Genomic DNA, 14,462 nt, shown 5'->3' with positions numbered 1-14,462 from the left:
CACCAAATTTTGAGACGTTCAGATCTTGAATGGGCTCATAAAATAAGGAGCCACTTTCAAAAATTGAATTTGAATACAGGGTTGGGTTACATGCAAGGGTGCAAGAGGCTGAACTGCAAGGTTTTAGTTTAGGCCTTTACTTAAAACTAAATTCTCTGGAAGGTTCCCAAACCATGATGAATGTGCTCAGAGGCTCAGGCTTTTAACAAAACCCAACGCCCAACTGAGCCTCGTTTGGTGTCGGTTTTCCTTTTAAAAGTTTCACAACTCTATTGCCACATCCTGGAGATTCTCGTTTAGCTCAAGAGCTTCCGGTTTTGGACATAAGGGACCTCTCTTTCAATCCTAAAAGGGTAGGCATCTCTCAGACACTGAAAAGGCATTCATTAAATTGAAAGAATTGATCTGATACACATGGGACACCTCAAATAATATCTTGAGGACTGCTGATGGCTACTATGGAACTTTCAATATCATTCATCGGCTTTGTTCTTTTTAGGACAACATCTTGATATACAGGACCCATGTATATTCCTTAACATAACTGGAGGTGAGGTGCTATTCCACTAACAACAATGTTTTTTAATAGGGACTAGACATATAATATGTATAATAATTTGTATTTTTAGAGTGCCTTCTATCTAAGGATCCCAGTGAGCCAATATCTGAGATCCTTTCCTTAAGCAGTAGGAGATTATCCTAAGTAAGGAACACACAATTTGCCCCATAGCTCTTTATATACATAAACTCCCTCATACTACCCTGTATGCTAGTCTCCCTGGAGTACTAGTTCTATCTGGGTTTTATCTGGGGAACTCAATAAAGGATTTATATAGGGCTGCAAGCATAGCTTTAAATTCACTGGAAAATCTTACACATTCACCAAATAAGTATTACCTTCATCCAAAGAGAAATGTCCTAACTGTTTGCATTACATTTTCTCGAGGGGCAGACTACCCAAACACTGTTTGCTTTTGGTGTTTCCTTTGCATTCTCACTAAAATGGGTGTGAGGCTCCCACCCTCACCCCCATAGTAGAACAGAAGACACATCAGCATAACATGAGCAAATCAAGTTTGAAACCCTAGCAAATGTTGAGGGTAATGTCTGTGCTGAGGTTGTCATGCACAGACACTAAAGGCTGGTATGATCAGTGCCATCCAATATACAAAACTCCAGAAGGATTCAAGGTGTAAAATTCTGATCCAGATTTTGGAATCCCCAGCCTAACCCTCTCCATCTCACACCTCTGCATCTCCACCCACCTTCCCCCTCCCCCCACACACACACCCCTTAAAAAATTTGGTGGCTTTGAATCAAGGGTTTTGGTTCTGCCTCTTATTTCAATCCCGATCTGAAGTTGGATTTCAGTTCTAAAGTGTGAAGGTGTTTGGAACAGAACAGGTATGTTGCTGGTGCTGTCAGGTTTAAATGTTATATGCATTCCTACACATTTCTATTCCATATAGCATTTAATGCACCACTCCACCACCCTGCTTTTCACATTCTCCTTAACTAATTTTTTTCTCCTGCCATCTTTTTTAAGGAGTCTCATCATTACAGCTCCCATTACCCCAGTTACTATAAGTATTGTCAGTCTCTCTGTTTTTACCGAGTCTTCATCCTATTAAAATTTGTCATTTATTAAAGGCACAGTCAGCTCTGCTTTAAGAGATGTTGAAGGGCATTGTTCTTTTTGCTTCCTTTTACTAAATCTCTGTGAATGTAAGAAAAGCTTGCATGATCCCTTCTATTTATACATCGAAATAACTCTTGTTCAGTGACTGCCCCTTACCCTATAGATCCAGTCATCCATGCCAGAGGGGAGAAAAAAGTTTGTTGTGTCTATTCATTTTCACTGGATGTCATCCAGAAAGCAGAAATATTGCTGCTTAAGTAATGCTCATCTGTTGTTGATGAACTGCAATAAAGGGCTCTCCATACGCCATAGTTAATCTGTTAACATAAGATTTACAACTCACTGCAGTGCCATGCCAAACGTATGTCTTTAACACCTTTTCATGCTTTTTAACCTTAACTATTTGCCCTGACAAATCATTCTACTTTTTAAACTGCTGGGGCTCCCTAGAAATGATCTTAGGTGAAAAAGTTTTTTAAATGACCTGATTTTTTCCCCTCATCCTGAGAATTAAAATTACTTGATATTTTGGCCCTCTGAAATATATATAAAAATACCAACATTTAAACCTATAAAAGGATTCCCCCAGCCAAACAGGAAAATGATAATTGGAAAGTACATGGCTTAAACAAGACAAGTCCTGATCCTGCAAGTCCTTACTCACATGAGTAATCTTTACTCGTGCAAGAAGTTTCTTTGAATTATTGACTACTTGAGAGTGAAAACTGCACTTGAGAATAAGAGATTACAGAATCAGCCTTGTCTGTTGGAAGTTTTCTGTTAAAGATATATTGGTCTGTTCATCAAATGTGCTCTTGCTAGCAATTACAGATGTTTCCACACATTGCAGTATTAATGTTGGCACATTACACACACATATACACACACATATATATGTGTGTGTATATTTATAGATAGTAATTTTATAAATTGTGCCATGCTATTAATGCATATCTCCCTGTCTCCCTGTCGCTGGTTTCATAATGCACATAAATGCCAGTAGCACATTCCAAAACTGATATATAGGTTTGTGCCAGTGAAAAGGAGTTAAATGAAATTTTTCTGATTTGAAGCAGTGATGGCCTTCCAGAGAGCCAATGAAGGATCTTCCCAGGGGAAGCAGCAGCTGGTTCCATCAGAAGAACAGCTTTGAATGCTTGTCAATTGAAAGATAAAGTGCTTTATATTTTGTGTAAATTATTTTGAGCAACATAATATACTAAGGAGATTCAGCATGAGCATGTCCACTTTTCTGTTGCCAGACCCTGTCTGCAAAGTACAGTTGTAACACAAACTCCAAATAGGTGGCAATAGAAGTCAGTCAATAAATCTGAGTACGCTTTGACAAAGCCTCTCTGGGGAAGGCCAGGACGAAGAGGACCGAGATACACAATGTCAAGCTTACTATTTTAAGTTTCATCTGAAGTGGAGAAACTGAAAAATAAATTGTGTAAAAGACTGTGAAATATTTCCCTTGCGGTCTCAAAGTAATTGCAGACAGAGTAGCCAGCTACATATGGTTGTTGGTTGGTTACTTCTGTCTGCCCTAAATACCTATCAAATAAATATACCATTCAGACCAACAAATAAAACTGACATCCTTACATCCACTCTATTCTGTGACTCAAAGGAAAGACAAGAATTTCTCTTGCCTTTTATCTATTTCAATAATACTTGTGGTTTGTGTGTATATACACACACACACACACACACACACACACATAGGTACCACTCCACACAAAAAATCCTTCAACTTCATTACCAAAAAATAAAACTAAAAAATGCCAGCTGCCATTATATATATAATAGCTGTGGGTATTTTTGTGTGTGTGTGATGAAGTTGAAGATTTTTGTTATGGAGCGGTACCTAATAGCCATTGCCGGCTATTGTAAAAGCTAAAAAGTATTGTAGCTTTCTTTTGCCTGTGTTTGCCCAGCCACCATTCTACATACTACAAGCACTGGGAAATTTCAATGACACAGCTTGGAATGGGTTCAGTGACCTCAATTATGCCCTCCCACCCACTCCAAACTCCTTTCAATTTGCAAAAAGCTTTAAGTGGACAAAACCCAGATGCCTTTTGCTTGTAGTTCAGTAAGAACAGATTGGGCATGTAGATTCTTGTCAAAGTGATGTATGTAGTTCATTTTCCATTAACTCTTTCTTAACTAAGGATTTTAAATTCTCAATTCCAAGGCCAGCACTATGCCTTGCTTTCTATTGCTTTTTAAAGTTCATTAGACCATGAGACCTCTTTTTAATGAACCTTGAAAAGCCATGGCTAGAGACCAGCTGATATGAAACAGACTCAGTCCCTGGTTCTGTTTTAAAAGGCAGTTGCATTCTTTTGTTTCTGAAGCTGACCTTTTCATATTTAAATAATTCATCCTATTGTCTAAGATATTTCAAAAAGACTCACCAAATATAATCAATATAGACTGAATTTTTTGGATAGAAATAATTGCTTGTGAAAATGCAATCCAATTCAGCAAGTACGTGGGCCATGGATGATCTTAAGAGCTTTGCCTCGGTTAGCTTGTTTCAACATCGATTGCTTTTATAACTTTTTAATATTGCCCAGAACAGTGGATGGCCCCCAGAATGTTTTGTTACACTCTCTCTCGCTCTCTCTTTCATTCCGCAGAAACATGTGCTGTCAATAATGGAGGCTGTGATCGTACTTGCAAGGATACAGCGACAGGGGTACGTTGCAGTTGCCCAGTTGGATTTACCCTGCAGCCTGATGGGAAAACATGCAAAGGTCAGCTTCTGTTTGCTTTGCAATGCATCATTTGCCTTCAGCGGTATCAGTACTGGATGTAAATATTCAGATATATAATCAGTGCACTATTAAGGCTATTAATGGTGTAGTAATTGCATTTGAATATATTAGTTTTCGCCTTCCTCTGGAGTAATTTTGCATTATGCATTCTAATGATTTTTATGTTTGTTTGAGATTGTTGTTTTTTTAAGAAATTAGACACCGAGGCCAAGGTTTTCAAATCTGACCAGTGATTTGGGGGAGGCAACTTGAGAAACCCCAAAAAAGCCTGATTTTCAGAGGGTGGGTACTTTCTGAAAATCAGGCCCCTTTAATGTGTCCACCAATTGAGTCTCCCAGAATTGCTAATTATTTGAAAACCTTGGTCAGACTATTTACCCACACAAACAATCAATACATTATCCCTTCCAAAGGCGAAATCAGGGAGAAGGATTTAGAATCAATAATCAAGGCCAAGTGATAGCTTCAGAGTATTGCACCACACTAAGAAGCAAATTAACAGACTGTCTCACTGCTCACTTCCTGCCAAAAACAATTAATTAGCCAATTACAAGACAAAATTACATTATATCAATATATTTATATAAGGCCAATACTGTAGGCCTTACTCAGCTTTCACTGCTCCAGTGGGAGTTTAATTTCATAGAATCGTAGCAAGATCTTCAGATCTGGTCCCTAATGAGTGTAATTAAAACATGGGGGGAGGGGGAGTAACATCTGATATTTCTATCAACATTTGTTTTAAGTTAAAGAGACAGGGATTTACAGCTTTAATCCCTGATACTGCAAACACAAATGTGCTTAATCCCACTCAATGGGACTACTCACATGAGTAGAGTTGCATACGCTTTTGCAAGATCAGGGCCTACCTAAACCATTTTTCCACTTCAATACGTATTTCTTTTTAACTCAACCACCGGACGCTTGGTGATGGATATATAGTAGGACACTGCCTATAATGGTGTCACAAAGAGTATTTTGTTGTCACTCAGAGATTTAGCATAAATTGACCTACCTCACCAAGTAGCTGTTTAGATTATTTTTTTCTTAGAAGCAACTAGGAATGTCAGAAAATCTCCAATCCAGACCTTGATGTTACTTAAAATAGTAAAACCCACAAAAATAAACATAAAACGTGTGGTTTCCCCTTGCTCCAACTTGAAAACTCCCACTGCTTGGGCATGATCCTGTTAGTATTTACTGAAATAACAGTCCATTTGCATGTTTATTGGAAAATAAAACATTTAAACTGCCATTGCACACAATGTTAATAGTTAAGAGTGAGCACACATCAAAAATCAGTCATTTCAGTTCAAACCACATAAAAATAAATGTTCATTTTTGCAGGCAGCATAGCTCAAGCCATAGAGGTTCAGTAACAGTGATACCACGGAGTTCTGAAAAAGGAGACATTTTAATACTGTACCATACACCTACACTTGATCATAATGTTTATTACTTGAAACTACATCATGTAAAATAAAATGAATTCTAAATTTAGCTGGCTTCCAATTTGAGGTTGTCCCACTGGGCTAAAATGAAATAATATTTATATAATAATCAACTCTATAATTTGCATGATAAACAAAATGAAATATCCAATTGATTCTCAAGCCTAAGGTAAGAGATCTGAACTGTTTCACAGTATTTTTATGGGGAGAACATGTAAGAAAGACAATCTGTGTTATTTATCGTGTTGCAGATTTTTTATATTTTTTAAATAAACAGCTACTGGGAATTCACTTTTATGGTTAAAAAGATCCTTCAAGTCATTTTTAACCATTCTGGGAGCTTTAGAAAAATGTTCTTCATTTTAAAACAGTAAAGTAAATGTTTTACCTTTGATTTAACCAGGTTGAATGTTTGTCTAATGTAGTATATTGCAGCCATTTAGGGCTTGATCCTGCATCAGTGAAGTTAATGGGAGCTTTGTCATTAACTTAAGTGGACACAGGATCAGCTTCTTTAAAATGAGCCAATTGGGCTACTTTTGTAGTTAACCACAGGCAACCCTATACACAAGTAAATCAGAACTGCATTTTAGGATTTATAGCTTCAGCATGTGAAAGAGAACATTTCCTCTGTCCCAACTGCCTCCTTCAGAGGTAATGACACTGCTGCCTTCTAGGATCCTCTTGCTAGTAGAGAGAACCTTAAAAGGGTGAACTAAAATTTTCAGTTGTTGAGTTTCTGCAGCAGTGGGATATTTTGATTTGATTTTTTCCCCCTGGCATTTTCAGGGGTTGAGGATTCTTTCTATTGGGGTTTATAGTGGCTAAGTCACAAGAATGATGCACCCCTCAAAGAAAGAAAGTCTTTCAAAGACATACACACAAGTTTTCTCCTTTCCTCTTTTTGTTTGACTCTTCTTGAATTCAGTGCTCTTGCCAAAGAGGGTTGATTGGGCCAAGTATTTCTCAAACGTGCAGTTTAATATGCCATGAATCTGCAGTAAGTACATATATATGGTAAGACCCTTTTAAAGTATCTGCAGGGACCACACAACTATCACATCCTGTCCCTAGTGGGACAGTATCTCCAGGTACAACAAACATCATAGCATCCACAAATGAGGTTTTTCATAGAAACATTATTTTGAGAGGGTATTTCCAAATATTGAAGGAAAAAATACAACAGTATCTGTTGAGGGAGCAAAGTAGGGGTATAAGTAGCAAACTAGCCATCTTGAAAGATTTCTCAGTGCTCCATTGCTTCAACTAGGGATAAGTAAGCAACTACAGGGCCTCCTTCCAACTGTCTCCTATTCCTAGAGTTAGCTTGTGATTAGACCTGGTTGGGAATTCATCGATAAAACTTTTTTTGTCGGAATATGCCAATTCATCAAAACCCAAACTTCATGGAAACATACCAGTTTCAGCTGTCCAGAATGGAATTTCTGGTTCAAATGAAAGCAAGAGAGGCCGACCCCAGAATAGCCAACAGAGCACTAAATGGGGCACTCACCTAGGTCTCCCACATCCTAACCACCTGGCTGTAGAATCAGTCTCCTTCTCTCTGGCCCAATGAATGTTTACCTATTTCTACAAAATGGAACTGCTCCAACAGGAGGGAAAGGAGAGAGCCTGACTTAGAGCCTAGTAGCTTGGAGCTCTGCCTGATTCAGAGCAGGGACTTGAACTTGGGTTCTCCCACGTCCCATGTGAGTGGCCTAACTGCTAGGCCATTGGCTAGTCTAGTCTATAGCTGTTTCTCTCATGAGTTTGTTTTTGTTTTGTTGTGAGACGTTTTGAAAGGTATCATTTTTGTACCAATGAAGAACAAAAATAAATGTTGATACTCCAAAATTTTTCGTGAAACAAAATTCATGTTTTCCAGCCAGCACTAAATGTAAATTAGTCTTTAAGGTTCTGAAATGTTTGGAAAGAAAATGTATGAGAGAGAGCGAGAGAGAGAGTGCATCTGGGTTTGGAGCATGAGGGGTCGAAGTCCCAGGAGTGAGCATTTTCATGTGCTATGTCCAGCCATAAGCAGAAGAAGCAGTGCCAGAAATCGCACAAGACTGCATGTTCTCATAAGGTTTCCAGCATGCTTTTGCATCTCTGTCTTATGGTATTTATACAGTCTGATAGAATATAGTTGCTGAGATTAAAGAAGTTTGGATAAGTTTGAGTAGGCTTCAGAGAAGCATCTGAACTTTTGGGTATTCACCCAAACTGTGAACCCTTTGAGATTCACTCATCACTAGTTAGGAAGTAGCCAAATTTGGTTCATCGCTAGTCAGTCCTTTAACAGATTTCTTGTTAAAGCACAAGTTATTTGAAACTTTAGAATACTGGTATCTTATTTAAAGCCAGTGCAAGTCTTCTTATTTATTATTGTTAATTGCTGAGGTCAAACTGGGTAATTTAATGGTCCCTTCCCACCTTAAAAATGATTAAATCTATAAATGTTTTGTATTGCCTAGAAGCCTCAGTCAAAGATCCAAGACCTCATTGTGCAGCCACTGTATGTTCACATAATGAAAAAACCATGTCCTTGTCCCAAAATGTTGTCTTGTTTTTTTGTTTTTTTTTTTATATTATATATGTATATTAAATGTTTAATATAAAAAAGACACAAGTATGCATATAAAAGAAAAAGGTAAGTATTTTTAGGAAGCATGTGTGTGTGTGCGTGTGTACGCATGCATGATATTCACAAAAGTCAGCCAACAAACCACTTTAAACTTCACTAACTGTTCTGCACTCTAGTCACAAATGCAAAATATCTCCTCATATTTCAAAAGCAGAAATGGGCCCAAATCGCAGAATTCAGATCCGGATTGAGGTTTGAATTCTGAGCCCTGTTCCTGCCCCTTCACAAAAGGTTAGGAAGTGGATTCCAATGCAGCTCTAAATAGAAGTAAGATACAAGTAATGGGATGGACTGATTTTTCCAAGGCACTGCACATCCGCAGCTCCCACTGGCATCAGCTGGAATTGTGAGTCCTGCGTACCTCTGAAAATCATATCCTTTCTGTTCTGTTCTCTTGTCAGTGCAGTGTGCAATTGGATTTTTATCGCATTTCTAAAACAAAATAGGGGAGAAACAAGCTAGGTTTTCTGCTATAGTGAACCTTTTAGATTGCAAACCAATGCATTATGAGCAGGTTTCCCAGTCCAATAGCTCATTCCTTTTTAAGATATATTTCATGACTTAATAGGGATGTGGGTGGATTTCTGCATCACTACTCCGCCTTCTCTTATGTGGGTTTTTTTTGTTTTGGATTTATGAACATGGATTTTTTAGTGTTATAGAATTAGCTAATGTTTTATTGTTATTTTTAAGATGGTAAACTGCAGATTGATAGATTTTTATTCCACAATAAGATCAGAAAAGAGCAAGAAAAATTATCTGGAGCTGGAAGGACTGATTTATTAAAAAAAGATTACAAGGCCTGCATGTGTATAGCTTGGCTAAGCAACAGCTCAGAAAGGGTTGTGGGCCTTCAGAATCATATGGCTGGATGTGGAAGCTAAGAAAAGCGACAAATTATTTCAGGTGATTCGGTAGAGTTAATCCAAAAGTAAAGACTGAAATAAAGAAAAGGAAAATTTAAACCAAATATTAGGAATAACTTCTAAGTGGGAGATACATAATAATGTGGAATACTCTCAAGAGAAGTGGTGAAAGCCCTGGTACATGGGATAAACACAATTAGACTGAATGCAACATTAAATAATGTACGGTAAGAAAAGATCTGCATTGGCGCCTGGGGGATGGACTGGATAGTATGAAAAATCTTTTCCATCCATGACTTCTATTATTATGCAATCTTATGCCCTTACAAATATTCGTTCTGCATTCCCATTGTGGAATAAGAATAATGTCGATGTCTGTGGTGCATAGAGAGTGAGTTCAGGGCCATGCTGAGTGTAGTCAGGACCCAGATTCACTAACATTTTACTCTCCCTCTGCTCTGAAAAATATCAGCTCCCACCCTAAGTGTCTTCTCATCTGGGTCTCTCTTACAGAAACCTCCTCTCAAGGTTCCTTTTGCTGTTCACCTCTGAGTACCACTTTTAGTAAGACAGAAACTTCATGTATCCTCCTCAGCTTAGTGCAGTATCCCACTAGTGCAATTTCACCATGTTAGTAGCTTCTCCTGGGCTTTGGTGATGCACAGTCCCCCTTCTACTTTGATTGGGTCACCCAGGGCCCAGCCTGGTGCTGGTTCTGCCTTATATGCAGGGTGCTTGCTGGCCTCTCATTGGCCATTATGCTGTGAACATCCCAGACAACGTCCCATAATGTGTAGCATGGTAACTCACCAAATTCAAAAGCAGAGGCTGCAGAAAGGATGGTCTGGGAATCAAGTGATGCAGTGGCCTACTCTTCTTGTACCCTAGTTCCTGCCACCTCTTTTTACCTTGGCTATTGGACCCCCATGTGGTAGGTATTGACAGCCACTTGGTCTATGGCTCTACAATGTGTTGGCTTCTGAGAGCCTTTCCCCCACTGGATGCCCATTCCACAGATCTACCCCAAGTGACATATATAAAGAGATTAATCAGTTTAGCATTTTAATCACATTGGGTATAACATGCATAGCTGACAAAACAGGAGACACATTTAATAGAAGCTGTTGGGTAGCAGGGAGAGGAAAGTCAAAATAGACTGATTTGTAAAGACCCACCATCTCAGTGTGGAAAATATAGGGCTCAATTGTCTTTGGGTAGGTACTGAGTAGATGGAGAGAGAAAAGGTGGGAAGGAGGTTTTCTGACTAACTCATACACTGAAGAAGGGCCATGAGCAACTGCTGTCACTGCATACAGAGACTTCCCCCTTGTGTGTCCCTGGAAACATAAATTGGAATAAGAAGAAGGGCCACAGGCCCACTCTGCACTGGTTGAACACTATGAGCAATGAAGCAGTCTGTACAGTCCTATAGAATGGGCAACTGGTGTGCTCCAGCTGTGCACCAGGAAATTAACAAAGGAATTGTGCACCCCAAAGTTCCCACTGGGTTAGTGCAAGTCCTCACTGCCCCCTATACAGACCAATGCCTTAAACACACAGTATGACCCAGAGACTGCTGCACTGTGAGCTGTTGGACTAAAATGGCAGGGAAACAAGCTTTTTAAACTAGCTTAATAGAAATAGATTGTAAGGCTTTTGGAGCAGAGGTCATGTCTCATCTATGTTTTGTAAAGTGCCAAGTAACTGTACGACATTCTATAGCTCCTTTGTAATAGTAATGACATGTATTATAGCGTGTAAATGATTTCCTGCTACCTTGAATTCGTAGACAGACTAATCATCAGAGGGCAGATTCTCAGGTGGTAAAAATTGTCATTGACTTCAACGGAGCTGTGACAAGTTTATACCATCTGATGATCTGCTGCCAGGTATTTGCTGAATGACTAAATGCCACACTATTAATTCCTATTCACAAATAGATCTGTGCAGGGTGCAAGTGATTTCATGGATGCTTATTTAAAAGACATAAAATACCTCCACAAGTCTCACACTAAAGATGAGGCATTTTATTTATTATGCTGCGCTAAGGAAGAGCCCTTCTTAACCTTCTGGCATATTGTTTAACTAGAAGGGTGTTTTATGCAGGGGTTATGTGACTGGATGCTGTTTATGCAAACATTTCCTGATCCTGCTGTCTCATTGTCATGGTTACCCAGCAATGTAATGTGCTCTCTACTTCCTTGAAACAGGCCCCCATCTTTTTGCATTCAGATGCCACAGAGAAATGTGGCACGAATGTGTTTAAATACTTGAATGTGCTGCAGTGGGAGCATCAGCAGGCGATGTGTTTGTAAACTGTTCTCTTTGCCCTCCAACTCTGCTTTGTAACCTGCCGATGCTGTGACAAAACTAAAAGTAAACTAGGGGAATATACAAACCGATTAAAAGATTTCAATCCAGGGTGTAAGGTCATGATCCAAAGCCTATTGAAGTAAATGGGGGTCTTTACACTGACTTAGCCAGGCTATGGATAAGGCCCAAAAAGGGGGTTAGGATTTCATTGAAGCCTCTTGCCATAGTATAATGCACTTGAAATCATTTTGGTTGCGAATATGTGAAAATGAATTAATTTTTTAGGGTTGAATTGTTTCTGTGAGGGCAGTGTTTCTTTTATTACAGAATAAACAACAGGTACTTCTGAGATTAAATTAAGCAAAAACTGTCATGTCTTGCTTAAAGTTGAACTGAAATCCTTTCTGAAAATAAATAAATCTAAAATAATAATTGACACCAAGTTGGTACCAGGGTATAGTCCAAATCTTGAAGGCCGTCCTCTGTTTCATTCAGACCTTACTAGAACTAAGTGAATAATTCATATTGAATATTTTCTCTGGCCAGTTTGGCTTCTTAGTCTGGCCACAGAATATCTGTGAGCAGCTGTGATTTCCTCAAGTTTATTAATTAATCAAAATTATTAAATATATTTTTCTCTATATTGGATCACACTGGCTAAAGATACTAGAATGACATCTTGCAAATCCAGATCAAATCATTTGAAACTTTGAGACAGTCTCTCCTTTCTTGGAAAGGCCCAGCAGAAATAGTTGTAAGTGCTGTTTCCCAGTGATCTCAATTAGTGTGTAATTGTTAATTTGGCACTTCGAATATTTGCTTGCTTGAGTGCTGATACTGGCTGTATAAATTGTATTGATTTGGATGCGATTGGTTAGATAAATTGTTTCTATTCCCTGATTAGATGAACATCCAAGTTCATCCAACAGAAGTACCTGCCCAGGCTGAATTAAGGTTCTTGTTCCCTGACTACCCTAGCATCCAACTTTTAAATTAGTTTTCCAAGACCTTCAATGCCAGTATAATTTCACAGAGAGTAAAATACACCCTCATCCACAGATCCTGCTTAAAATTATGCACATCATGGTATATTGAATGGGACCTAAGGGGCACTTAGAGCCAGATTTTTTAAGGTATTTAAGCAGCTAAATGCCTTTGAAACACGTTTACAAAGTCACCAGATCAGTGCATTTTAAAACATGAGTTGAAATGATCTCCTCATTGGGACCCCACCCTAAAATCCTTACTCAGGCAAAACTTCTGCTAACAGGGTTTGGCTTTTTCTTACTTGGTAAGACTTGGGTTCAGAGAGTTATTTCTGTGAATCTCCTATAACAGTTAATGATATCAGTAATGCCCAAAGTCATGCAAGGAACGTTGCTCCCTGCTCTGTGTTATGTGGTGTTAGTATTGTATGGGAGACACAGAATTCTGGATTCAGGTCTTGGCAGGTACAAAAAGAGTCTTTTTTCCGTTGACCTTTGAATAGAAGTAGCAGGTTGGATCAGACTGTCAGACACTTACTAAGATGTCAATTTAGGCAAAGAATGTAGCTTTCTCTGTCCTACAAACTCACCACATATAGTGAACAAAAAGGATTTCTGCCATCAGCGCTCTCAAGGTGCACTCTCCAAAGGGAAATCATATAAAAGTAAATGGCTTGAAAGAGTAAACACAAATGAAATAAAGAAACAGCTGGTGATCACCTCTTCCACTTTAGTTGCAGTACCATGGTGCTATTAAATGTCAATCACAGACTTACAAGCAGTGGTGGGTCTAAGATATTTAAAAAGGGACCTCAGGAACAGTGAAAGGGCATAGCTGAAAGAGGTGAAGCCCTAATGGCTTTGCTAGTAATGCAATTTGAAGGAAAGGTCTTCTAGAATATTCTGACCTCAAATTAATTGAAAGACATAATGAATAGCTGCCTGAACATTAGGACTAAGCACAGAGATGATGTGTTTAGCAGCAAATGCCAGGTAAAGCTGACACAACTGCAAATTTGTGACTTTCTGCCTTTCTCGGTTTCTTTTGGCTTCCCTTGATAATTATATTTCCTGAGACAGTCAGTTACCTGCTTGGCATATCTTTTAATAATGAAATACTTAATGCAGCTAATAAAAGTCTTACTGTTCTATTCCTACTGCTAATACTGAACCATACCCTTCCTCTGTTGCCACAGCATTTCAGTGAGAATAGAATGCTGTGCATCCTATGAAACACCACAGAATCATGAAAAATTCTGCTTATATATCGCACTGTACCAATAACTTGATTTTTGGAGTAGAATGGGGGAAACTGAGCCTTTGTCTTAACCTGGTCTAATGTATAATTGTGAATGGTGTGGTCAGTTTTGCATTTAGAACCATTACATAGCCCCTCTAGGATTGTCTGCATATAAAGTGTGCTACTTGTTTTAGGCACTCTGAATGGAGAAACTGGCCTGCGTCTATAGAGTACTTTGACCAAGGTTTTCAAAAGTCACTGATGCTTTGTCGTGCCTCTGTTTTTGGGCGCCCAACTTGAGACAGTTTAAAGGCTTTTCATAAGGCAGGTTCTCAGCACCGTCTGAAAATCAGGAGCCTTTTGAAGAATCTCAAACTGAGCACCCAAAAATTCAAGCACTCAGACTCCCTAGTCGCTTTTGTAAATCTTGGCATTCACCTTCAAAGCCTCAATTCTGCAAACATTTTTTCATTTGCTAAACTTACTCACATGCGTAGTTCCATTGACATCTTTAGGACTACTCACAAGCGTCAAGTCTGT

General features: G+C 38.8%; 1 protein-coding gene across 4 annotated transcripts in view; it reads left to right on the top strand.

Annotated features, from left to right (window-relative positions):
* Positions 1 to 14,462, top strand: part of SCUBE1 (signal peptide, CUB domain and EGF like domain containing 1) — a 295,072-nt gene that overhangs the window by 178,034 nt on the left and 102,576 nt on the right. For all 4 annotated transcript variants that reach the window (XM_034783550.1, XM_034783551.1, XM_034783542.1 and 1 more), the window contains one exon: positions 4,285 to 4,401. In XM_034783550.1, the coding sequence (XP_034639441.1) occupies positions 4,285 to 4,401 (117 nt within the window). The remainder of the gene's footprint in view (positions 1 to 4,284; positions 4,402 to 14,462) is intronic.

Source organism: Trachemys scripta, chromosome 1 (genome assembly GCF_013100865.1).
Source record: "Trachemys scripta elegans isolate TJP31775 chromosome 1, CAS_Tse_1.0, whole genome shotgun sequence".
NCBI classification, from domain to species: Eukaryota; Metazoa; Chordata; order Testudines; family Emydidae; genus Trachemys; species Trachemys scripta.
This window is presented reverse-complemented; position numbering and strand designations above follow the sequence as displayed.